The sequence below is a fragment of the Cucumis melo genome, chromosome 9, assembly GCF_025177605.1.
Source record: "Cucumis melo cultivar AY chromosome 9, USDA_Cmelo_AY_1.0, whole genome shotgun sequence".
Taxonomy (NCBI): Eukaryota; Viridiplantae; Streptophyta; class Magnoliopsida; order Cucurbitales; family Cucurbitaceae; genus Cucumis; species Cucumis melo.
Window position 1 is genome coordinate 13,761,025 of NC_066865.1, and position 27,562 is coordinate 13,788,586.

At 35.3% G+C, this 27,562-nt stretch overlaps 2 protein-coding genes across 2 annotated transcripts; one reads left to right on the plus strand and one right to left on the minus strand.

Annotated features, from left to right (window-relative positions):
* The first annotated feature begins 14,593 nt into the window (after positions 1 to 14,593).
* Positions 14,594 to 17,879, plus strand: LOC103499321 (protein kinase STUNTED-like). The gene is made up of 6 exons (XM_008462299.3): positions 14,594 to 15,593; positions 15,694 to 15,951; positions 16,037 to 16,209; positions 16,425 to 16,504; positions 16,619 to 16,763; positions 17,292 to 17,879. Exons 1-6 carry the CDS (start codon positions 15,047 to 15,049, stop codon positions 17,643 to 17,645), a joined length of 1,557 nt encoding a protein of 518 aa, XP_008460521.1. The 5' UTR covers positions 14,594 to 15,046; the 3' UTR covers positions 17,646 to 17,879.
* On the minus strand, positions 17,723 to 18,693 carry LOC103499320 (polcalcin Ole e 3). Its single transcript, XM_017047066.2, has one exon. The coding sequence runs from the start codon at positions 18,638 to 18,640 to the stop codon at positions 18,386 to 18,388; it is 255 nt and encodes an 84-aa protein (XP_016902555.1). The 5' UTR covers positions 18,641 to 18,693; the 3' UTR covers positions 17,723 to 18,385.
* Positions 18,694 to 27,562: the final 8,869 nt, after the last annotated feature.

The window sequence follows — 27,562 nt, forward strand, 5'->3', positions numbered from 1 at the left end:
GGTCTTGTGTTGGATAAGAAAAGAAAGCTATGGAGTAGAATTTTGAGGACGAAATTCTAAAAAGGAAGGAAGAGTTGTAAGACCCAAATCCAGAAAAGGGAGCTCTATTGAAGAAGAGTCTTATTCAAAAAAGGATTATTTGGCTAAGTATGGATGAAGGGCATTCTGTGAAGAAGGGCGTGATTGGGGAAAAGGTAATGCAAAAAAGAACACTTGTATCTAAGTACAATTGTGTTGGAGTTGGGCAATGCGATGAGATTGGCAGGTGGGGAAGAGGTACGTGTTGGCACAAAAGAACTAAGCACCTTATAGAGTAACGCGAGGAGAGGTGTTGCGCCTGAGTTTTATTGCGATGGAAAATGCGTTTTGGTTAGATGATCGTGTGAATGACTAAACGACCGTCTAAGGGATAGTAAATGTTATGTTGTTCCCAATGAGAAAGTCAGGTGATAAAGAGTTGAGCATTCCAAGAAGATAAGGTTAAGGAAAATTTCTAATCACAAGTGACAGCTGGCAACGTGTTGAACTTGGATTGGTTGCATGGTCTAATAACTTGTAGCTTAACACGTGTAAGGCATGGAGATGACTCACCGATATGAAAGATCACTATAAATAAAGTTGAAAAGGCCAGAAGAAAAGGGGGATGAGATGTTGAACATTCTAATAAATAGTTGAGAGCAAGTACTGAGTGTTGAAAGCTAGTTGAGGGAATCATTAGGAGAAGAGGAAGCTGAAGTCAAAAGGGGAAAGGAAGTTGAGGTTAAGTATTTCTATGAGTGATCCTTATAAATAAATGAATGTTTGTGAATGATCTCTTATGAATGAAGAAATGTTTTATGATCGTATTAAAAGTATTTCTTAGTAGTCTTGTGTTTGATGCTTATCCCATGAGATTGTTACTAATGTGATGTTGTGTATTGAAAGTAAATCTTTTGAGCTAACACTACTTATTTGATGATTGTGATGATTGTATGATGTGTGGTGTTATATAATTTATTGCAAGACACTGGTGGAATTCCCAGGTTTAATTCGAGACGCTAGTGAATGTAAATACCAGGTCTAGGTAGGTAAATGCTGGTGAAAATGAATCCCAAGTATGTGTAAGGAATGATTCAGGTTCTTGATGGAGAGACGCTGGTGAATGTGAATCCCAGGTTTAGGTAGGTAAATGCTAGTGAAAATGAATCCTAAGTCTGTGCAAGGAATGATTCAGGTTCTTGATGGCTAGATGGTGGTGAATGTGAATCCCAGGTCTAAGCAATTAGACATTGTGAAATGATCAGGTCTGAGTAAAGAATGATTTATTGCGAGACGCTGGTAGAAATCCCAAGTCTATCATGAGACTCTAGTAAAGTGAATCCTAGGTCCATATGATTAGATATGGATGGGAGAATCCTAGGTCCTGGCGATGAGTGGTGAACATCTTGATGAAACAAAATGAGACGTGTTGAATTTATTGTGATTGTGTGGTTCAATTAATGCAATGAGATTTTGTGTTTATGAAATTAAGATTGATATTATTAAAAATGTTGATTACCCCAAAAAGGTATTTTCAACTCATCACTCACTAAGTCTTTGACTAAGTTTCTCCTTCCCTAGGGAATTAGGTGTTGAAGCCAAGTAAAGAAAGGTTTTCAGGTATGGAAGTCAAGTAAAGGAGGGTAAGATGGGTTGTTCTTCTATTGTCTGTTTAAGGAGTTTGTCGGAATTTCTTATACTGCTAAACACCTTGACCGATGAGGGCTGCAACTCAATTTCGAAAAGATGCTGAGGACAACATCACAATTTTGTGAAGCCCAAGTTAGGCGATGAGTTGAAGGACTGAGCCAGGCATGAAGAGCCTAAAGTTATCATTTTAAGTCTTGTTGTAATTGTAAATTAAGTTGAATCTCATTTGTACTTTGTATAAAGTGTTGAGTTAATAAAGAGAAGAAGTTATATTTATTTCATTGTTTTATTATTTGTGCTTATTGTTTGGTAGTCAAATAATCAATTTGAGTTAAGTGTTGAAAACTAGGTGATGGAGCTAAGTCTAAAACGTTAAGTCTTTTCGCTGCGATGAATTGTGAAGGTCTTTGAAGTCCAAAGCTGAAGCTTAAAAGTTGTTCCGCTTACTAGTCATTCAGTGTGTCATATCACGATGAGATACGTGTTGAGTGTCTAGGCGACACGCCTCCATCTGATTGCATGAAGTGACATTTGGGACGAGACATGATAAAGCATATTATCCCAGATCACACAACAAGGAAAAGACATCCCACGCTAAAACACACAGCAGGTATAAGAAATCTCATCGCATATGGTGCAAGGATCATCTCATTTCATTATTTCATTCCACATCAAAACTTATACATTTATAAATCACATGCCTTTGAAAAATGTAATGGAAATCATGTTCCTCAAGGTTTCAATATAGAACATATTGAATGATCTGATCACGTTAGAAATCCCTTTTGATTTTTGAAAACATTTTAAAGAAGAACCACTCATAAATAAGTTGGTTTCTTTTGCCTAGTCATTAGCTCTTAACCCTCTAGCTTGCACTTCATTACATTGCTCATCGGATTCAAGTTTCTAAAAATCTCTGAAATTCGTAGAAATTTTCTCAACTCTTTTTTAGATGATCATAAGGTAAAATCAACTTCAAAATGGTTGGATTTCACCTATTTATAAACTTTTTTTGTGGCATTTTCTATATAGAAATGATGACTTCTGTCAGGCGGTGAGAGTTGATCGACCAATGCTAAAATGCCACATTTTATTGTCGTCTCCTTATCATGAATTCAACTATGCAGCAAGGTCAAGTCAGTTCACTAACCTTCTTATGTAAGGATGTCGTCACTACTTTATGGTGAAGCAATCTTATATATATCACGGCAAGGATCCTCGCGTAATCTCTTCTCATTGCATAGTAGTTCTTATCGCATAGATGGTCTTCGTCGCATGGGCTCCTATTGCATAAGGCCAGATCGCGCAATTAGGGTCTCACACATATATAACATATGGAGTTGATCATTTGTGCACAACGACTTTAGTTTATTGAAATTAATAATTAGTTCATGTAAATTTTGATATATTATTCTTTTGTGAAAATGAGTTAGGTAGTAAGTAAAAATTGAACTAAATACCTAATAGTATGAACTTCCTCTCAAAATCAGTTGTCAATAAGAGGAGTTCAACATGAATTTCAAAATGGTATCTTTTTGGATTCACTAATCTTGGTTAGATCTCCATTTCATTTTATTGGACCAAACACCCATTTGGACTTCACGAGCTTGGACGCTATATCTAATAGTGTGGGGTCCCATTTTAGAAGTAATCGGAAATGAGAAAGAGTGTGAGTCTTATTGGTTTTTTCGATGTGGGATTCTCAGTATTTCAATGTGCCCCTATCTTAAATCACCAGTTAACTTAAAAACTTAAACTAGTTGGTGAAATTTAATAAAATATCTAACACTAAAAGTTAAAAAATTGCAAACCCATATATCGAAGGTTACTTAGACGTGGAAAATAACCTTGACACCATTGAAATTACATGTAATTAGAAACAAATATCAATTGAAGAGTAAGTAATTTTGAATATGCACTTCGTATATTAACTTGAACATTATAGTGGTAGGCTCAACATAAAATTAATGTAAGGATTGAGTAAACAAAAAGAAAGAAAGGAAGTTTATGACATCAACGGATAGAAGTTAAAGAATGTAGGTTGAAAATGGATTGGGTTGCAATTAGAATGAATGGGTATGGTCGGTCAGGAATGTTGATGCATAGTTCATAGAAGTGCCTCGTTGGAATGGGAAGGTGTTTGCTTTGTTTGGGTGTTGATGTTTTTGGGAGTCACCGACAAGAACCAAAGAGAGAGAAATGTTTTGGATCACATGCTCCACACAAATATATTTATTTTATTCCCTTCTTCAACAATTAAACTCTCTATTCTATATTATATTATATTTTATATATATATATATATATATATATATATATTTATTGAAAGAGTATAAAAAATTAAACAATTAATATGCATCGTAATCATATTAGGTGACCTTTAGGTGCCGCCACCTATGCTTATGCATGTATGTATCCCTTCTTTTTCATCATAACCATATTCTCCAACATTACATTTTATTTCCTATATTCATTTCAAATTTTGTCAATTCATTCACAGTTAAGTTATCTTTTTTTCAACCACTTTTCAAATATATGATAGAATGTATACGGTCCAATTCCGGTACGAAAGACACAACGACCACCCTAAATTTATTTCATGAAATATATATATATATATATATATATATATATATATTCTTTTGAGGTACCCCTCAAATTTTGGTGATTACATGTATTCCCTCCCTAAAATATAAAAAACTATGCTTTCTTTTTTTAAACTCAAATGTATCCTTCTAGTTCTTAAATTTTTAAAAATAGATTTAGAAATAACTTTATACTATTATGATATTTTAAAATAGAAAAATAATTTTTAAAAATCATATTCACCTTAAAACTATTATTTTTAGAGATAGGTTGGGGTAGTGATTAAGTTAATTAGCCAGTACATGGACAACATATATGAGCGAGGCATTTTGGTAAGAAGCACTTTGATGTTGGGTTTAGGTCCAGCATTTTAAATTTAGACAAAGCTCCAAAGTTGGATTTCCTCTACATCATTTTATTATTCAATCTAAGACGTTATCATTATTAGTTGGGATGTTGGTATTTTCTTCATCATCTCACTTTTGTTCTTCTTTAATTACTAAAAAAAATATTAACGTCTCTTGCACGTGTAAAGATTATATTGTTGAATTTTTATATTTAAATATTACTAAACAAAACAATATGTCACTAATAGTACCTTTTTTTAGTATAATTGAGTAGGGAGATTCGAACTACAAACTTAATAGGTATTAATACACTTTGATGACAAATGAGCTATATTCTTTCTTTTACCAGTGAGAGTAATTTAAAATAAAATTAAACAAATTACTGTCGTTTTAATTTAGAAGTAAATATTAATATATAAAGAGTGATATATATATATATATATATATATATATATATATATATATATATATATATATATATATATATATATATACTAGTTGGTAACACGTGTTATGCACGCATTAATTTTTTATTTTATTTGATTAAATAAAAAGAGAGTAATTAATTACACAAACAGTATGAAACTATATTTATTTACCCATGATTTTTGGAAATACATTTTTTAGCTTCATTTCTTGAGATATCTCTTGATCAAGATTTGTTATATGTGTGTGTATAAATTGAATGAGCTAAATTATATAAAAAATTTGATAGTATGACTATGAAACAATCCATTCAATCAAATTTTAAATCGATAAGTAGTTTTTTTTATATGTATCAATTACATATCAAATGTTTAAATGGATTAGAATTTTAGACATCGACATCGACTTGATTATTATTTGCACATTTGTGCTAATTCTATGTATTTTATGTATTTCTATCCTATTCAAGAAGTATAATTATTTAACAAATTTTCCAAGAATTATATTTAATTATTGTTTTGAAATAATTAAATTTAAATGAAAATATATTATTCAAATAATACAAATAGAGAAGATAATTTTTTTTTCCTTCGATCCCTCAATTATAAGATCGATAGTATATTATTGTGGTAATTAAGCACATTCTACATCTTTACATCAAAAGTATACTTAATTACAAAACAATAATTAAAATTTGAAAAACCTAGTTCTTTGGCATTCTCATGCCACTTTGTTATTCTTTTTAAATGACGCTACTTATCGTTCTCTCTTTAGTCTCCCACTTTTACATTCTTCATCCTTGAATCCTCATCAATTTCTTTGCATCTTTTTTATTGGACCGATTGCTTGCTTCTGTACATTGCAAAAATCTGATGAAGGTTCATGGGTTTTGGTGGCCTTGGCTCATAAATCTTCATTTAAACTTGTTAGAAGATTAATTTCTTTACATCCTTAACTTTTTGTTGCGAGTTGTGAACATGAATAGAAAAGAAAAATAATTTGATATTTATACTCAAAGATTTGAAAAGGAAAAAGAATTTGAAATGTTAAAATAGATACAAAATAGTTAATAAGGGAGAGTCGACTGTGAATAGGTATGAGATAGAAGAATGTGAATGGTTTTAGAGAAATTTTAGTGATGTAATTAATTAGAGAGAAAAATTTAAATCATTAATTTGTTAATAATTAATTTTAAATTAAAAAAATAAATAAAAAGAAAATTACAGTAAAACCAAAATAAAAAAACAGATAAATCTGCTAAAAGGAGGGCAAAATTGAAAATGGAAAGTGTTTACTCATCTATACTTTTATATATGCTACAATTTACATTCACTTTAGTTTAATTTTATTCTCAAAAATTAAAATTAAATTGTATAGAAAACAACCATGCAAAGAGGGGGTGGGAATATATAATAGTTCACCTTTCCATTTCAATGCATGCGGTGGGGTATATGATATACACACGTTTAGGTTACATTTTAAATTTTTGATATTTTATTATATTTGTATTTTCTTTTTTTCATTTTATTATATATAAAAACAACCCCTAATTAATTTTAATTGAATTTTAGAGAAGAATAATTTTTAGTTGGATGGTTTTGAGTCTAATTTAAATGAAATAATCAAGTGAAACTACAATTTTAAATTACTAACTAACACTATTAAAGGTTTGGATTTGAACGATATAGTTATACAAAGTTCTAGAGATGATTTAAAATACAGGTTTTAAATAATATATAGATTCTCATACTCTTTTTTATCTAATAAATTTCTAGTATGACTTGTGTAATTTAATTTTGCATCACAAAAATGTTTGATTTTCTAAAAAATTGACTGAGTATAAGCTTTAAATTGTTAAATTGGTGAGGTAATGTCAGAGAATTACAATTAATTAGCATACAAGAGTAGTGAACATTCAGTGACTCATTACACATTTTTAAACTATATTTAATTTGATATATGAAGCTTTATGTAACGCCCTGAATTTTCGAGGTAAAACTTTTATCATTTTATGTAATCTTTCGGAAATTTAAAATTTTTGTAAAATGATAAAATAATAATATAATATTAATTATATTATTATTGTTAGGTATTATTATCAGTATAAAATAATATTAATACTTTTATCATTATTTAATATTATTATTATTATTATTTAATATTATTATAATCTTTTAATATTAATATTTTATTATAAATTATTATTGTTTTATTTAATATATATATATATATATAATATTTTTTAAAAAAAAAAGAAAAAAGAAAACCCTAAACGTGTCGCGCGCGCCCCTCCCTTCTCTTTCGAATTCCATCTTCCTCTTCTCCGTCCCCAGCCTTCACGCCGCCGCCCATCTCCAACATTCTCTTCTCCATCCGACAGCGCCACCACCATTCTCCTCAATCTTCTCCTTCTTTTCCGACAGCGCCAGCACCGCCTCCTTCGTCTTCGTCGTCGTTGCCTCGCAATGTGGTCCGCGCACGGCTAGCTGTCGACGGGTCCTCCCAGATCGGTCTGACGCTCTCTCTCCCTTCATCTCCGTCATCTCCGATGCTCTCTCTCTCTCTCTCTTCATCTCGTGCACTCGAACAAGCTGTCCTTCCATTTTCGTCGTGCTTTCCCCTTCCGACGGTCGTCGAGTGAAAACAGAGGGAGAACAGCCGTCGCGTGTGCGCCGACTGCAAACGATAGAGCCGAGCCGATCGAGCCGATGCGTGCAATAGCTGAACCGAACCGAGCCGAGAGCCACAAGCCGTGAGCCGAGCCGCGAGCCACAAGCCGAGCCGTAAGCCGAGTTGAGTCGAGCCGGGAGCCACAAGCCGAGCCGTAAGCCGAGTTGAGCCGAGCCGTAAGCCGAGTTGAGCCGAGCCGAGCCGAGCCGAGCCGAGGACCGATCCAAGCCGAGCCGAGCCGCAAGCTGGCCAACCCAAGCCACGAGCTGAGCCGAGCCGAGCCGGACACCTCCAAGCCAAGCCGAGCTCCCTGTTCACCGAGCCACCTAAGCCTTCCTTCCTCCACTCCGAGTCACGGTGAGTTTTCGGTAAGGATTGTTTTGATGATTTTCCATAAGGTTGCTATATCCGATTCGAGTTGAATATTGGAATAAGCTTTGGTCCTATCTTCCATCCCTTGAAGGTATTAAGGAGTTGACGTTTAAGTTCTCGGATTCTGCGGCAGGCTTGTTTGGAGATAGTCTCCTTTCTTTGGGTAAGTCAACGGATGTTGCTTAGGACCATTTAAATTGACTTCTACTAGTATCATCGATTAAAACCTTTGTGTTTTCGTTTAGGTGGATCCGTTGAGCGTGGACTCGATCGAGGGGCATAACCGAATTTCAGGTAAGGGTTTTCCTACTACCGGACCTCGGAGCGAGGCTGGAAACGTAGTGGTCCACAGGGGATTACACGTTAGTAACTGTACCGAATAAATATATGTGTGTTTGACTTTAAGCATTGTTATTATACTCTTGTCTGATGCAAAGGTAACGCGACCGCTAGTTGTAGCTGGTGTGCTATCGGGTATAAGGAGTTACTTGCTAGTAGACTCCGATGCTGGATGTTCGGTATAGTGTGGTTAGGTTAATGGGCTACGTTGTAGATTGGAGTTGTATGTCGATGGACCTTGAAGTTACGGTTAGGTACGTGGTAGTCATTGGTCTGGACATTGATCATGGAGAGTGGACGGGGAAGGACAGTGAGTCCGATTTTTGATTGATTAGTTGATTGGGTTTAGGGGTTACCATAATGGTGTGCAAATTGAAAACGCGTATAGCAACTGAGGGTGTAGTTGTTTAAACCTATACTATCTGACTGACAAAGCCTATGGCGAAATTGTATTATGAGTGTTGATGGGGTATGATTGTGGTAGACGGTTTAGTATGGAATGAGGGGTAACGGTTAGCTTCATCTATGGGGTAGTGTACCTTACGGATATGTGCATCCTTCGGGATCACTAGACTGATAGGTGTATCCTTCGGGATCACGAGACTAATATGTGCGTTCTACGGAACCACTAGACTGTTACGTAGGGTACCCCTGAATAGGAAGTTAACTGTTGTTCCCTAACGGGCCCGGTAGTGGGTCCCTTACTGGGTATGTTTATACTCACCCTTTTCTCTTCTTAAACTTTTCAGGTAAGGGCACAGCGAGGGGCAGACCGACGAGGGGCAGGAAGGATGCGTGAAAGCCATATGGACGCGTCTGATTTTCTTATTGCTTCCGCTGATGTATTTTGTTAGAATATTTACCTTTGTGATTTTGAGTTGATGACCTGAGTTTTTATTTGAAACTTTTGTGACTGTGATTTAAAATAGGGCCCGATACTGTTTTTGTAATACTTCTAACGTTTTTAAGAAATCGTAACCGGTCCGTTATAAATTTTGTTTTGTGTGGTCGAGTTTTAGTACTGAGTAGTGACCTTAGCTTAGTCCGGAAAGTTGGGTCGTTACACTTTAGAAGTTAAAAAAGTGTATTATAAGATGTATATTTCTACTAGGGGTATTAATCTATAACAAGTAATTTTCTTAAGTAAAAGTAAAGTTGTACTCTTCCTTTTAAAAAGGTTATATTCAATGAGCATTATCGCACGTCATAACAAAGCAAGATACATCGTCATTTTAATTTCAGGTGATGTACACGTTAAGAACACAAATTCTTTTTTATATATTGATCTTATAAAGTAATCGATAGGACACTATAAAAGATGATATATATATATATATATATATATATATATATATATATAACAAATCGTGTTCCATCTAATATAAATATAATTGAGAAAAACATAATTAGTTAGAAGAAACTTTGTTGAAATTAATTAATTGCAATAGCACCACCATTAATATTACTTTCAAGAAAATAGGTAGGCTAAATGGCCCAAGTAGACTCTAGAATTTTTGCCTAAGTCTAAACATAAAAAGAGCAAATTAATTAAAGTCTAACATGAAGGTGGCAGGAAGGAGACAATGAGTTTACAAAACATTAATTTTGGAATCTCATTTGTATATATTCCTTATATGTGTATTATATTGGATATTGATTAGTTTTAAATTCAAACCCTATATTTATTTATTTCCAAATTCCATATATGCCCTATATACTCATCTCAAAACTTATTCTTTCATCCTTACACATTAAAATAAATGTTGTTTTGAAGTTCAAAATTCTATAAAATTAAAATTGTTTTAGTCAAGAAAAATCATTTAATCTTCTCATTCAATTTCAACATCAATCTCTATTACCATCCCATCTATTTCAAAATTTAATATATCGAATCTAAAACACACAAACCAATTCCTACGCCTATAACTTTGTGTGTAATTTATCTTTATAACAAAAAAGAATAGTGGAAAACCTCACACGGAGACATAAATATGAATTTGGGTCTTAGATTGAAAATATTATATTTGAACTAGAAGAGACGGTATATGGATCTATATTATTTTTTTTAACAAAAATTATTAGCGACAACAAAATAGTATCTTTTCATATTTCATCCAACATCTTTTAGTTCTTATTGTTGTTCGTTTTAACAACAAAATAGTATGTCTTGTTTGTGTCTAGGTGGGGTGGAGAAATAATTTCTCAAAAAAAAAAAAAAAAATAAAGCATCCTTATTATATAAACTAGTAAATAAAAAAAGGAAATTGCATTAAATTGACAACAAAATTTAGAAAAAAAAAGAAGTTCATAGCACTCTTTTTTACGTATTGCATATATGAAAATTATGATAAGTAATTAGATATATCATAGGACTATACGCTTTTGAATTTGTTATTTTTATAATTTAGAAAATAGAATGGCATGAGTTGTATTATCATAAATTTTTTTACTATTTTTCTAAATGTCGGATAAAAAAAAGGTGAAAAACATTGGAAAGAGGAACAAAAATCAAAAGAAAGATAAAAAATTGGAGAAAAAAAGTGATTTTAATATTTTTTAAAAAAGAAAAAGGCATGTGGGGGTGACAAAAGAAGACAAGGTTGTTGGCGGTTGGAAAAATATTGAGTGGTCACCAACTTCATATGCCTTTTTTTCTTTTTTTTTTTTGCAGTTTTTCTGCTGTATATATAAACTATCAATTTATTTATTTTATTTTCTCGTTTGAATATTCACTATTACTGTTTTGTTCTTTCATCATCATCATAATAATAATAATAATAAAACTATAAAGCAAAAGTGTGCTCCGCCAAAGGACATAATAAGCTTCTCTCTCTCCCCTCTTTTTTCTTTAATTTTTGCACTCATTTGGAATCTCACTTCCTTTGGATTTTGGTCCATTGGTGGGTTAAAAGTAAAAGTCTATCATCATTGCTTATTAACTTGTTCCACTAATAAAAGTTTGTTCAAGTATCCAAAAAAAGATAAATCATCTTAGTCATTTTTAAGCTTTAGTTTTGTTGAAGCTAAAAGTTCCAACCAAAGTTCACTTAACTTGTTAACTTTATGGTCAGTATCTTTTGGTAAAATGAAAGGATTGATCAACTTAAAAGTAAGGTATTTTTGTTACATAATTTCTAGTCTTTTATAGTTACATTTATTTAGTCAAACACACCTTTATACTTATGAACTAGTGACAAGTTTTTAATATAAGAGATGCTTGTATGTATCGTTAACTTAAAATTTGAGTCTCAAACGTATTTTGTTCCATTTAGATCAAAGAGTGAGGTAGCAATGTGTGTGTAAATAGTTCATTTTGATTATTATACACTAATATGACTTAAGTAAAAGGTCAATAAACTTAAGTTTTAAAAAGCAAGGTAAAATTCATTTAAGACCCAAATTTTGAACTATGTATAAAATAAAAGGTTAATTTTCATAAATGTAACAAAATACAAAAATAGTTACGACTCATGTAATATAAGCGAAAAACCCATAAAGTTGATAAAATATTTTCATAAATTCCAAATTTGCTCTTGATATTGCGAATGGTTCGTTACTTCTCTTTCTTCTCTTCTTTGTGATTTATTCCTCTTTTCTTCCAAATTTTCTTTCTTCTATTTTTATTCATTTTCTTTCTTTCTTTCTTCCACGCTTTCTTTCTTCCAGCTCCTCTTCCAAAATATTAATATTGTATAAAATATTACTTTATATTGTTGATGAAATTATTTTTGAAGATGTCATTATTACAAAATATTCATCCAAATGTGATTTTGTAGAGGAGAGAAGATGAGCAAATAAATTGCGTAATGCCACCCTAGGTGAAATGGCTTGGCAATTAGATTCACTAATCTCCACACGCAATATGCCATCTTAAGCGAGATGACTACAAAATTTGCTATATTCTTCACGCACATACCACCATCCTAGGCAAGATGTTTAGGCGATATGATGTAATAATGATAATATATTTGTATCTTTAATATAATAACTTTGACCATTTCGAATTATAAAAAAATCAAATGTTTTAAGAATCAAATGTTTTGTTACCGTTTTACATTTAATTTCCAAAGTTATATTTCCTTAACTACAAACATTTCAACAATTAATTTTCCAATTAATAACCAACGACTATTTTGGTCTCCTCATTGTATAAACCATATTTCATATTTCATTTTGAAAGTGTGAAAAATAAGAAAAACTCTCTGTGTAAGATTTTCGAGGAAACAAAAAGTGTCTATTATTTGAGTGTTGAGATTCCGATTAGTTTAATTGAAGAACACGACTCTTTTATCTTGGGGATGATGAGGCAATCAAATCTGTTTGCACAAAGGAGCAGAATCGCAAAACGTCTTAAAGAAAACGAGATCCACGATACAACCATTTTCTAACTTCTTTCTGTTTTGCAGTACGCGTTTTGCCTAGGCGATTTGATTAGGCATTTTCATCATAAGGCGTTCTAACCAGGCGATAGACGAGGTGATCACTAGGCGTTTTGACCAGACAAGACACCAACACATTACACGTTCTGTCTAGGCGTCAAAGCTTCTCAACACATCACTCCTTCTAGGCGACTTGCAACAACAATTTTAAGATGATTCCACTATGTTGCAATGACCAGACCTTTCCAAAATGATTTGATGTCCTCTGACCTCAACCGTCCTTTTCGCTTTAATGGAGCATACTTTAAGAGATGGAAGCAAAAGATGTTCTTCCTCACTTTGAAGAAAGTTGCCACCGCATGTTCCACTGAAAAACCAAAGGTTTTAGAAACCAACCCAACGGAGGAGCAAATCAACATTCTTGATGTGTGGATAGAGACAAACTTCATCTGTAAGAATTTAATTATTAATGGTCTTACTGATGAGTTGTATAATTATTACATTATCATGTCTACCACGAAAGAAGTATGAGACGTGTTACAGAAAAAACATGACACTGAGGAAGCGAGATCCAAGAAGTATGCAGTAAACCGATACTTGCAATATCCAATGACTGATGATAGATCTGTGGAGGCTCAATCACATGAAATTCAAAAGATAGCGCGTGAAATTATTAGTGAAGGCATGCTATTTGATGATCAATTTCAAGTTGCGGTTATTATTGACAAGTTGCCTCCATTGTGGAAGGATTTCAAAAATACTCTAAGACACAAAATAAAGGAGTTCTCGCTAGAAAGCCTCATCACACGTTTAAGGATAGAGGAGGAGGCGAAAAGACATGATAAAAAAGAGGAGGTGGATGCGATTCCCAGAAAATAATCTACCACAGTTCTAAAATCGAATTTGAAGCTGAAAGGGAAAATAATGAAAAGAGGTTCAAACAAACAGAAGAATACTCAGAATCCCCAGTCTAGATGTACGATACAAATTGTTTGATATATATGTAATAAGCCTGGACATTTAGCTAGAAATTGTAGAAACGAGAATTGTCCTGCTGCACAGGTAAACCTGGTAGAAGAAGAATTAGTAGCTATAATCATAGAAGTTAATGTTTTTGGGGAGTTTGAAGGTGTGATGGCTAGACATTGATGCATCTCGCCACGTATAATGGAAGAGCAAAATTGTCTTCAATCACAAAATAAATAATTGAGCAAGTAGAAACTTTAATTGCAAAGCTGCAAACCATCGATAAGAAAAACATAACCCTAAATTAAAATATAGAGAAAATAGAAAATCTGGACAAAATTAAAATCAAAACCACAAATCAAGAGAAATTATAAATTGAGAATCAATCGAAATATGTAACTCGATTTTAGGTTAGTGGTAGAAAGTTGAACGTCGAAAGAAAATGGAAAATGCGGGAAGGAGAGAATATTTACAAGATTGTTGTTTCAGAATGAAAAAAATAAGATCGCTAGAAAACATGCGATTTCAACTATTTGAATATCTTTTTGCCATATTTAAAAAATGATGACATAGATGCTGAGGTATAATTTAAATTACCTGATGCAATTTCTCTAATAATTATCAGTGTCTTACTGATAAAATGGGTTATGGTGGAGTGAAGTAACCAACGCCAAATTAGTTGAATTGTGCATAACTTACTAAAATGATGAAATTAAGCAAAATTTGTTTGGAGATCCAACAAGCTTTGTGTTATAATTGGTTAGTTTTCGTATTAGTTATTCGTGTTAAATTAATCTTTCATTACTCAATTATGTCACTTTCAATATCTCTCTCTCTCTAAAAAACAAAGCATGAGCCAAAGAAACGAAACGAAGCGCCCTCTCTGATAATTATTATATATATATATTTAATGATAATTCCATTTTGAAAGGTAAAACAAGCGAGCTACCCCATTCATCATCCATGTCTGCATTACAAAATTTTCAAGGGAACCTTAACAATGGCTTTTCATCTTCTTCCCCCACCTGCCACCAATCTATTCTTCTATTTCTTTACTTAAATTCCATTATTCTTCTAAGTGCTTGTCTAGTTCACATCCTTCTCCCACATATTCTCCCCCCACCATTGAAGCAAAGCTAAAGCAGACTTCAATTCTTCTCTTCCCACTTTCTTTTTTCTTCCCTCTCTCTTTTTGCACTTTTTTCTTCCTGGGTATCTGTGCTTTGTGTTCTTTTTTGTTTTTTTTTTTTGGGTTTATAGATTTTTGTGCTTTTCTTTGAGATCTGCTTCAAAATGGGTTTCTCCCTTGGTACTTGTTCTATCCAAAGGGAGACCCCTCTTGAGTTAGATCACCACCATTGTCACTATAATGAGCTTAAGATTAAAACCCTTTTGAGAAAAATGATTTGGGAACTTGGGTTCGCGTGTGTTCTTCCTCCTGCTCGTTTTCGCCGCAAGAATCAGGGTATTCAAGATGAAGAACACCCAAATGTGGAGGGGCAAAACAAGAATCTAGAGCATAATAAAGCTTGGTTGCTTGCGGAGTCCGGTGCTGGTGGTGGGGAATTATTAAATGCAGATCCACAATCGGTTCATTCGTCTTTCCGGTTCAGTTTTTGCTCTCAGGTTGAACTTGAAACCATGAACATCGGCTCTTCAACCACTGCGGCGACTGTTTTGATGGTGAATTTGGATAATGGTATGATGGCTGAAGCTCTCACCAAAGAATTGAAATGGCGGAGGATTGAGTCGCTAGAAAAGAGCATTTCCCCTGTGGCTCATACTTTGATTAGATTCAGATATCGCGAAATTCTTTCAGCAACCCGTAATTTCTCAAAAGGTTATTCTCAAAGTCAAAGACCCTACTCGTTTTTTTTTTTAAAACCAAATTTCTGATATGTAATCTTGAACTGTTTTTCATTTTCTCCAAATGTGATTAGGCAGAGTTTTGGGAAGAGGGGCCTTAAGCTGTGTCTTCAGAGGAAGGGTTGGGTTTTTGAGAACCGCTGTGGCAATCAAACGTTTGGACAAGGAAGATAAAGAATCTGCAAAGGCATTCTGTAGAGAATTAATGATTGCTAGCTCTCTTCACAACCCAAATATAGTTCCTCTTGTTGGGTTTTGCATAGATCCAGAAGAGGGTCTGTTTTTGGTCTATAAATATGTTTCTGGTGGAAGTTTAGAAAGGCATTTGCACGGTATGACATGCTTTCATGATCTTGAGTTCAGAATTTACTTGAACTTTGGTTAATTTTTGAGTTTCTAACATAATAACAATTGCAGAAAAGAAGAGGGGAATGAAGGGTCGTTTGTCTCTTCCCTGGTCAGTAAGATTCAAGATTGCTCTTGGAATTGCTGAGGCTGTGGCTTATCTTCACAATGGGACTGAAAGATGTGTTGTTCATAGAGACATCAAGCCTTCAAATATCCTTCTTACATCCAAGAAAATGCCAAAGGTAAAAAGAATTTTGTCATTTTTGTGGATATTCCTTTGGTTGTTTGATGTGTAGGAAAGGAGAGAGACAGGATAATGAAATAGAGAGAAACCAACAAAGTCATCTAAGGACTAAGATATTCTAAATGATCACTTCAAATTAGTCTAATTAACAAATTCTACAACCTTCTATTGTTCTTATTCATCAATTGTGTTTCTGGTAATGGTTGCTTGCAGTTATGTGATTTCGGGTTAGCAACATGGACTGCTGCGCCATCTGTGCCTTTCCTTTGCAAAACTGTCAAAGGAACATTTGGGTATGAACACTCATTCTCAAGACATTCTAACGTAGGGGAAGGATGATGAGAATGGATCTCGCCTTCCACTTTTCTGTTCCTCTCGAATTTACAATTTTCAAAACTTATTTGTAGTTACCTAGCTCCTGAATATTTCCAACATGGGAAGGTATCAGATAAAACAGATGTCTATGCTCTAGGAGTTGTGTTATTGGAACTCATAACAGGCAGGAAGCCGATCGAAGCAAGGACACATGGAGAGGAGAACTTGATTTTATGGGTAGGTCACTATATCACTCTAATAATTTTGTTTTCTCTTGTTTCAAATTAATGGTTATGTAAAGCTTTAGAATGAAAATCAAATTTTTGCACCGGAGATGCTATAAATGATTATGCTTCTGAACAAAGTAAATATAATGAAATAGAACATGGCGATTCTCATGATTTTTATCCCTTTGTTTAACCCATGTTGATGGAATGTGATTCATACATAGAAATTTGTACTTCAATATATTAACGCGCACACATAATTCTTCTCGAAATAACCTTTGTTTTACAAGCACAAACAACTAGAAGTCCAGAACTTCATCTGATTCTGATGGAGACGATTTAAAGGCCCATTTTTTGTGTGTAGTAATGATTGGCTTCTATTTTGTTTCAACGTATAAACAAAATGTTAATGTCAGAATAGAGTTGTTTTCCTTCGACCATATTTCTTAAGCCGTTTTGCGTTAATTGGTGCAGCCCGTTTATAACAGACGAAAGTAGTTTTTGTTAACTATATAACAAACTCGATAATTTCCTACAGGCAAAGCCACTCTTGCAGAAAGGGAAAGGGGCAATTACGGAGCTGCTTGATCCACAGGTGACATGTACGACAAAGAATTCAAATCAAATAGTTCAAATGATCGAAGCTGCCGCTGCTTGCATTACTGGTGAAGAATCACGCAGGCCCGGGATATTAGAGATCATTGCTATATTGAAAGGTGAAGAAAAGCCTCTGCCCTCCAGATCAAAGAGGTACGGCTTCTTGGGACACGGATGTGTCACTGATTGTTATTCACAGTTTCAAAATACAAACAGCGAGATGACGAGTCATTTAGCGTTGGCCATGTCTGGACTTCCCGAATTTGAAGATGACGATTACCTTTTCTGTCGTTGAATGAAAAAGTTACAATACAAAAAACATGTCATGACCAACTGAAATAAGGAGAGATTTTTTTTTTCTCATTTTGCTTGCTTTTGTAGATCTCTTTAGCTGAATCATTGACGTTAGAGTATGCGAAGGAAAAAAAAAGAGAGTGGTGAAACTGTAAATAGGATCATTTTGTATAGATCTTCGGTGTACTTTTCCCCATATTCCATGGAGGAAATGTAATTAATTTTTCATTTGAAATTTTAGTGTCTTTTCATCTTATGATTTGGGAGACAAAAGGTATGCGTAAAGATTTCATATGTTTGGAACTTACCTTGTTGAAATGATTTTTCGAGTGTTTGAGTTTGGACTCTGAAAGTTAGACTATGTACACGATTTGAAATTGGCCTCGAAAAAAGTGAGCTACTCACGATTTGAATCTCAAATTTATGAATTCAAACATTATCTTAACAATGAATTATTGTTAGGAGGTGGTTGGTGTTGATACAGATTCGTGGAAGTTGCCGCTTAACGACCAAAAAAATGATTTCAATTATGAAAAAAATGTTTTAAAAACATGGAGCCCATTTGATTTGCTTTTTTTTCTCTCTCTCTCTCTCATGCAGATATCAAATCAACCACGACAAGATACATTTAAAAAATGGAAAAGCAAAAAACAGAGAACAAGAAATCAACCTCAAAAAAAAAAAAAAAAAAAAAAAACAATAAAACAAAAAACAAAAAAGAATTAAACCGTATACAAACATTTAGAATATCTTTGCAACATCCTTGACTAATCCACGGTTAGCACGAGCAAAATCTGTGAACTCTTCGTATGAAATGAACCCATCGCCATCGGTGTCGATCTCAGCCATCATCCGCTGTACTTCGTCAGCGGTGACGGAGCCGAGGGTCTTCAAGGCTTCCCCAAGCTCGGACGAAGAGATCTTACCGTCGCCATTGGCATCAAAGCGCTTGAAAATGCGTTCACGTTCAGCTTGGTCTTGAGGATCATCAGCCATTGAGATATTATATTAAAAAGGATTAGTGTGTGTATTGGGGGATTTGGTGATGGAGAGATTGAGAAGAATAGAAGTCTTGAAGAAAATGGTGAGTTTATATAAAAAGCAAAGTTCGTGGAAATTAAGGTTATCCTCCAATGTCGGGTCAGTGACTTTAGATGGCCAAAAGACTGTAAAACTAATTCCAAAGATTTTGCCTAAATTATGGTTTCTCATGAAAGAAATATTCTTTTCTATTGAAAATTTCTCTTTCATCTCTTAGGTTTTTCTAAGATTATTATTATGATTAATAATTAAATAAAAAGTATAATAATTTTTATGGTTGTAGAATGCACGTTGGTTAGTCATTAGTTTCTCTGTCTCGATCAAACACTTTTGTCAATTGTCAATTATGAAGTGATCATTATAATTTATATTCATATCTTCCTCAATGTCAAACAATATTTATTTATTGTGGATAATTTTGGATCAACTAACACAATTGTTCCATGAGACTTTTGTAGTTTGTGGGTACAAAATTAATCCAAGAAAGGAAAGCAATGGCCAAGACGACACAAAAAGACCAAGAGGAGGTTTAGGGAAACAGAACAAGAAAAGGGTTGGATCCCCTCGCAAATTACCTCCAAAATTTAATTTCCATCTGCTGTCCAATATAATGAATCCTAAAAAACTTCCTTAAAATTAGATTTAAAACATGATTCTAACAGGATTAGGACATTAGGTCTTACAAGTTAACTATTGAGATCCTTTGGAAAGGAAGTGAGTTCTTTGACTTGAAGTAAAGTTTATACCCTTCCCATTGATTCATTGACTGACTTTGCACTGGAATGAGCTTGGCATCCGCCACAACAGTATGTAAGCTCCCTCTTTTTATTTCTTTTCTTAGGCATCTTGATATTTCCATAAATAAATTTAGAGTTGGTGTGGAGTCCATATTTCAATTACATCAACAATATAAATCAACTAGTTTGAAGTATACTCTCAAACAAAAGGTTTGAAGCTTAAATTCTCTACCTAGATACATTTAATTAAAAAATGAATAAAAAAAAGTAAGGTAGGAATGCGATTAAAGTCCCACATTTGGTTAAATAAGTGAATAGTTGTGGGTTTATAAGGGAGGACGATTATTTTCACTGGTATGAGACCTTTTAGATAAAAAAAAAAAAAAAAAGAACTATGAGGCTCTTCTTGGGGTAAAGCCCTAAAGAAGCTTGAGCCTTTTAAAGAGCTTGGAAGGTTAGATTTTGAGTGAATATGGAGAAGTTGGGGTTGAAGTTGTGATGGGATGGGATGATGGAAGAAAAGTTAAGTATGCCTTGGCAAGGGAATCTCAGTATAGTTGAAGTTGTGATGGGATGATGAAAGATGTGATGCCTTGATTGTGTGCTACCGATGACATGGGAAAATTCACCGGAGAGACCTATAAATAGAAAAATGATATTGTGACTGTGAGTGATTCTTCTTATAAAAATATTTTTGAAATGAAAAGGATTCTTAAAATGTGTTTGAACCCTTAAATGTATTTCGATTGACGCCGTGAACTATATGATTTCTCTTATAGGATGCCTTCTTATGCTCTATTAACGTTGTGTGATCTTAAATAGGATGCCTCATACTTGCTCTATGATCTGGTATGAGATGCCCTTCTTGTTGTGTGATATGGCATTGGAAGATGCATTATGTGTAATGGAATTTATGAAACTTGCTAAATGCATTGATATTACTTTGTATATGTAAACCCCAAACCCTAAAGAAATTGAAGTTTTCGAAGAGGATAGTTTTGGGTGAAGTTAAGATGAGAAAGTAGACTTGACAAGTGTCATTGTAAGTGTGTCATGGTAGGTAGAAAGAAGGAAAGCTAAGAATGAATAGTTTGCGAGTTAAGGTGGTTAGATTGGAAAGTGAGAAATTTGGCTAAGTCCATGACTTAGGTGTTTTGGACATGATGGATAGCCAAAGTATGAGAAAATAACCTCTAAAGAGGTTGTTTGGGCGAGATGATGGTGAGCAAGGTAGCCAAGCTTGGGTTATGTGTGTGGCCGAGAAAGATGAGAAAGCTAGACATTTTAGACTAGAAGATAAGACATGTCTTTAGAGGTTAGTTGGGACATCTAGGTTTGGCAAGAAAGCTTGCTTGGAGGTTGGTGTGGCGTCAAGAGGTTAGGCATGGAGTCAGGAGGATGTGAGATGAGGTTAGCGGCCATGCCAAGTGAGGTTAGTAAGGTGTTTGGCTTGTGTTTGACACTTTGAAATTTTAGTTAGGTGAGATGATTGAGAGGTGGAGTCGGTGAAGTGCTTTTACAGGTGTCATGTGCATGCTTATGTTAAATTTTGGCAAACAGGAGGTGTCAAGAAATTTTCATGTCAGGCTCAGTATAAATATGTCACTTCAATAAAAAAATTCTCCCAAATTACTCGTGCGTTTTTACTTAAATTAGTGCCAAAAGATCGCAAATTAAGTCTGTTTTCTAATATGAGGCTTTTGATTAAAATTGAAAAGAGGAAGGTTGAGGTTTAGTTAAAAGAAGAGAGAAAGGTCATATTTGGAGAGATTCTGGGTAGTATTCATTTCAAGGAGCCTATAGAATGAAATTTAAGAAGAATGTGGCTGAAATTTTGAGGTAAGAAAGCTAAGACATTTTCTAGCAACTTTATAGAAGGAAATATTTTCATTTGAGTTATGGATTTTAAGATATTAATCTCTAAAGTAGAATTAAGGTTCTGGCCGAAAAGTTGAGTTTTGGACAGTGGAGGTGGTTGGTCAAGTGTCAAGGTTGCTCCACAAGATGAGCGTGGATTTTAAATTTAAAAAGGAGATCGGAAAAGTTTACAGGATGAGGGTTTAAGCTACCATCTGTGAGCGACAAAATGATTTGCAAATAAAGTTTCTGAATAAGTTTTACATGCTATTATTGAAGAATGTTTTGGAATGATTATTGAACTATACTGATTATAATATCTTGATTTGCAAGCATGTTTATAAAAAAGTATTTAAGTATGCTTGTTTAGAAAATGTTTCCAAAGCATGAGTTTAAAAATTGAAATATGAACGGTTTTAGTGATATGCAAAAGAAGTAACCTCAGTTATGTGAAGAGTAGAGAGCGATAGAAACAAGAAAAAAAAAACGCAACACAACAACGTTTGTTAACCCAGTTCGATGAATGTGCATCTACATCTGGGGGACAGTTTGCCCAGGATAGAAGATCGTATTAATCACAAATACAATAACAGTTAAATACATAGTTATGACTGAGGGAACAACACGTTGGCCTTTTTGTTACTGTAATGTTTTAGGACTGTTTGTAATGGGTTAGGACTGTTTGTAATGGGATGAAACTCCCCCTCATGGTGGCACTAGTTGAGTGTGCATTCAACTTCGACTTTGGTTCAATGGTGGAACACTTCTATCCGAATTTCTTCATTTTATTTTTCATAAGCCACTCGAGAAGCTTACCGAAATTCGTTATTTATGCTTGATGAATCCCAGCACGCACAAAACTTCCTCAGGAAGTAACTAATATATAGCAGATAATCTTAACCACTTGAACTCACTTTTTAAGGAAATAAAGATCACAAGGTTTTAACCACTTGAAACCGAAACCATTTTTTAAGGAAAGAATCTTAACCAATTTGTTAAGAAATAAACATGTGGGACCATTTTGCTAACAAACTCCCCTTTGGTACAGGACTTTTATTTCTGCAGTCAAGCACCCATTCTCTTCTAGAGTTTAGCAATCAGACGTCAAAAAGCCTAGATGCAATCAGAACCCATATACTGAACAGAAGGTGAAGCCAAAAATAGAAAAAGAATTTTATTAAAAACCAACTGTCAAGCTGAGCTAAAACACACTGAACTAAAAGCAACTGAAAACTGAAGCTACTGAACAAACAGAATTCAAAAAACAACTTTCTAAAACAGTAACCTACCGAACCTACTGATAGAACAAAAAACTGTTGATCAAAAATTGAATGCTGAATGCAAACTAACTCCCCTTTGCTTGAATGCAAAAATAAAGCCAACACTACTAATCCGACGAAGGAGGAGTAGACCCAGAGGCTACACGCCTGAGATCACGAAGGACGACATCCAATATAGTGCACCGATCAGTTAGGTCACTTATTCGGCGAGTTAGAGAACAAGATTCAGCAATAAATGCTTGCAGCAAGCGATTGGCAAGTGACACAGAGAGAGGCAGGGGATGATCAACAGTAGGATGCCATGAATATGTACCTTTTGATACTCGTCAGCACTCGGATCATTGAAGTCTGAAGGTAAATTCACAATCAGTTCATGCATGAGTCTCAGATAAAATGGTCCAACCTCATAGATGGTACGAATAAGCCCCGCATTGTAGATCAAATCGAGAATGGTAGGATAAGAGTTGTACTGATCAACGATATTAGCCTCATCCACAATTCGCCGCTTTACCACATACTTCCATTTATGTGTACCTTCCTCATAATGAAAGAACACACCATCAATTGGCATATACGTCACATTGGGAGGTATCTTCCGACGTTCAACCTTGGTGGAGACAACTCGCTGACCTTTAACAAGGGGGCGTCGAGGACCAGAGGAGGATGCCACATGCCCTGGTGGAGACATAGGAATCGAGGACTCACCCGACCCTTCAGTTGACCTAGGAATCGAGGACTCACCCAGATCTTCAGTTGATCTATGATCAGATGGGTCCTTGGCATGGGATGTACTATGGTCCTCAGTAGATGTCGAAGTGACTTCAGGCACTGTCTTTTCTTCCGTTCTAGAAACATAATCTTCATCATCAGTGTCATCATCATCTTCCGCAATAGAGGGAAGAGAGGTTTGGGGAGAGGCCTGGAATGAAGGAGCAACGGAGTACTTACTATGGTCATCGATTCGGGGTGGAGTCTCCTTAGGAGAAGAAACTTACCTTGGCTTTGGTTTTGTAGGGGAAGGGGTCTAATTAGTACAAGCTCCTCCCTTTCGATGAAGAAAAGTAGATAAGACGACATTGTCCTCGCTGTCTGAAGAGTCATAATCTAATACCACTGTTTCCATGGAAACCCCAGGTACAGGCATTGAGGACGACTTTGGCACAGAGGAAGATACAGACGGAAAAACACTCTAAGGCGATGAAAACTCGGGGACTTCCTTCTTAATCGTAACTGGAGAAGAGGGATTAGCAGATCGCTTTGCATGGGAGCTGCACTCGGGACTGGGAACAGTACTGTGGTCACCAGTCGAAATTGACCTGCAAACTTTCTTATACTGATGCTTAGTCGGAATTCCTTCGTACCGTTTGCCCTTTGAAGATGTTGTTGATTTTGGAGGAGAGGGAGCCATAGATTCTGAAACACTGAGAGCAGAAGAGTTATTGGAGGAAGACGAAATACCAGATGGATAGTTCTTGAATCGAGTGACAACTATGATGAGCAAACTGTGATTAATTTATGTAGACCGAAGAGAAATCCGTAGAGTCGAATCCCAACTAACCAGAGAGAATCCAGGAATATTAATAGATATATAGCTGACTGCGCGGAACCCCATGCAATTTAAATTCGAAGCTTGAGGGGCAGGTAACCTAATTGGGCTTAATATAACACAAGAGGCCCAAAACATACTCCATGTGCTGTGAGAATAAAAAGGCCTCTGTCTCGCTAATTGTCATACAGTCCGTTGACAGACTCTAATGCTGACCCTTAATCCTTCAAATGTGGCCACATCCAAAGGCGTAGTAAATATATCAGCTAGTTGAAATGCACTCAAAACATGTTCTAAACTGATAATATTGGCTTCGACTAATTCCCGAATAAAATGATGACGGATATCTATGTGCTTTGTTCGACTATGTTGAACTGGGTTTTTGGAGATGCTTATTGCACTCAGATTATCGCAGTAAAGAACCATGGATGATTGAGTCATCCCATACTCTTCAAGCATTTGTTTCATCCACATGGGTTGGGAACAACTACTCCCTACAGCTATGTATTTGGCTTCTGCCGTTGAGAGTGAAACACTATTTTGTTTCTTGCTAAACCAGGCTGCTACATTATTCCCTAAGAAGAAACACCCTCCAGACGTGCTCTTCCGATCATCCGAACACCCTGCCCAGTCTGCATCGCAGTAGCCAACAAGAACACCAGTTGTATCAAAAGTATACCAAAGACCATAATTAAATGTACCTGATACATATTTCAGTATGCGTTTAGCACTATGAAGATGTGATGTTCGAGGGTCAACCTGATATCGAGCACACACGCCTACTGCAAAAGCTATATCTGGTCTGCTGGCTATGAGGTAGAGCAAACTGCCAATGATACTGCGGTACAAATTTGTATCAACTTTTTCTCCATTTATATCCTTGGTCATTTTCAGATGTGTAGCGACGGGTGTTCTTTTTGGTTTGGCCTTGTGCATTCAAAACTTGGAGATGAGGTTCTTTGCGTATTTTTCCTGAGAAAAGAAAATCCCTATTTCTTCTTGCTTAATTTGAAAACCCAGGAAAAAGGATAGTTCACCAACCATGCTCATTTCAAATTCTCCCTTCATCTGATCAACAAACTGTTTAACATATGCTGAGGATGTACCTCCAAATATAATGTCGTCAACATATATCTGCACAATAAAAAATTCAGTACCTTGACGATATATAAACATGGTTTGATCTGCGCTACCCCTTCGATATCTTTGTTGTAATAGATATATGGAGAGTCTCTCATACCAAGCTCTAGGGGCTTGTTTGAGGCCATAGAGCGCCTTTTGTAGCTTGTACACATCATGATGCACAGGGTCAACAAACCCTTTTGGCTGGGCAACATATACTTCTTCAGATAATTACTCATTTAGAAAAGCACTCTTCACATCCATTTGAAAAAGTTTGAACATTCGGAAACACGCATAACTCAGCAGTAGTCGGATTGCTTCTAACCTGGCTAACAGGGAAAAAGTCTCTCTAGAATCCAAACCTTCTATTTGAGAATACCCTTGAGCAACCAATCTAGCTTTATTTCGAATAACTCTCCCTTGTTCATCTGTTTTGTTCTTCAAGATCCATTTGGTTCCAATTATATTTGCATAAGGTGATTTTGGCACAAGATCCCATACTTGATTTCTTTTAAACTGTAATAGTTCTTTCTGCATAGCCAAAATCCAGTGTTCATCTGTAAGAGCTACTGTGACAGTAGTGGGCTCCAAGGTAGATGTGTAGCAGACATTGGCAACCATTTTAGCATAATTTCTCCTCTCCTTCTTTCGAGTTGTGATTCCACTGTGAACATCTCCAATAATAGAGCTAGAGGGATGATTTTTGGCTATATGAGTGGGTGACATTATTTTCTGCTTTGGTGAATCAGGTGAATTAGCAGTCCGCTTTAGAGCCTGCTGACATGTAGTAACTGACGCTCCACTTCCACAAGTTTCAAAAAGATTAACTGATGTTGACGCTGTCGGGATACTCATTTTGTTGTGTCTGGATGAGAAGGTGAGTAATCCGTTTCTTCAGTGAGAGACGTAGGTTCTGACTTTGTAATTTCAATTTTCGGAGAGAAGGAATCTCAGATTTCTCCATCTTCTTCATTAAGACTTCTTTTAGGCGCTTTCCCAAGATCATCAATGATGACATTAATGGATTCTATAACTGTCTTCGTACGCTGATTGTAAACCTGTAGGCTCGACTGTTAGTAGAGTATCCAAGGAATATTCCTCGATCAGACTTTGAGTCCCACTTTCAAAGATGATTCCTATCACTCAAAATAAAACATGTACTACCAAAAATGTGAAAGTACTTCACATTAGGTTTTCTCCCTTTCCAGAGTTCATAAGATGTAGTAGTTGTCCCTGGACGAAGGATGACCCTGTTGTATATATGACAGGCAGTGTTTAGAGCTTTAACCCAGAAATGATGGAATAAGCAGTTGTTTTGTATGGATCATCACTCGGGCCATTTCCTGTAGGGTTCGGTTCCTTCTTTCAACAACTCCATTTTTCTGGGGGCTCAATGGGGCTGAAAACTCATGAAAGATACCTTCATTCTCGCAAAACTCAGTAAAGTACTTATTTTCAAATTCACGACCATGATCACTTCGTATACGACAAATACCAGTATTTGTTTCTCTTTGAAGTTGTATGAATAAGGTTTGACATGCTTTAAAGGTTTTAGATTTATCAAGAATAAATTTTACCCAGGTATAGCAAAAAAAGTCGTCTACGCACACTAATGCATACCTTCTTCCTCCCAGGCTTTCTGCTTGCATTGGCCCCATAAGATCTATATGGAGAAGTTCCAGAGTGTGAGAAGTCGAGGGAAGGCTAACAGACTTATTTGACTTGCTTTCCAGCAGGACACTCTGAGCAGCTTTCCAGTGTGGTAAATGTGAGAGTGGAAAGGCCTATAATGGCATCAACTTTGGTGACTTCGAAAATAGTAGTTCCACTAATGTGTCCCAATCGTTTGTGCCATAGACTAGCTTCTTCCACTTTTGACAGATTGCATAGGTTAACCTCCGCATCCCAGTGATAACAGTTGTCAGACAACCTTGTTCCGCTGAGAAACACTTTGTTTTGACTATCTATGCTTACTGAAGCTGACTTGATATCCTTGATCACATAGTTGACTGATGCTGATTAGATTTACGGACAGCCCCTGCACTAGTCGGACATCAAGCAGAAAAGGTAGACCGTGATGATCAATTGTTCCTTTTCCAATGATTTTACCTTTCCCTCAATCTCCAAACACCACTGATCCAGCTTTACATTCACTGAGTTATGAAAAGAATGCTACATTTCCCGTCATATGCCTGGAACAACCACTATCAAAGTATCAGTCAGCAGAGTTAGGGTAATTGACAAAAGTTACAGCTACCTTGCAGTTTTATGAATTATTTTTTGGGCGCCATTTGGTTCTATGTCTACTTAGGTATCTGCTTTGTCTAGTATCCTG

What these genes read in the sequence shown, in the direction of transcription:
- LOC103499321 (XM_008462299.3), top strand. Translation starts at nt 15,047, where the DNA reads ATGGGTTTCTCCCTTGGTACTTGTTCTATCCAAAGGGAGACCCCTCTT. An exon ending in AACCCGTAATTTCTCAAAAG is followed by an intron (nt 15,594 to 15,693) that starts GTTATTCTCAAA and finishes AAATGTGATTAG; the next exon opens with GCAGAGTTTTGGGAAGAGGG. An exon ending in ACTGTCAAAGGAACATTTGG is followed by an intron (nt 16,505 to 16,618) that starts GTATGAACACTC and finishes ACTTATTTGTAG; the next exon opens with TTACCTAGCTCCTGAATATT.
- LOC103499320 (XM_017047066.2), bottom strand. Translation starts at nt 18,640, where the DNA reads ATGGCTGATGATCCTCAAGACCAAGCTGAACGTGAACGCATTTTCAAG.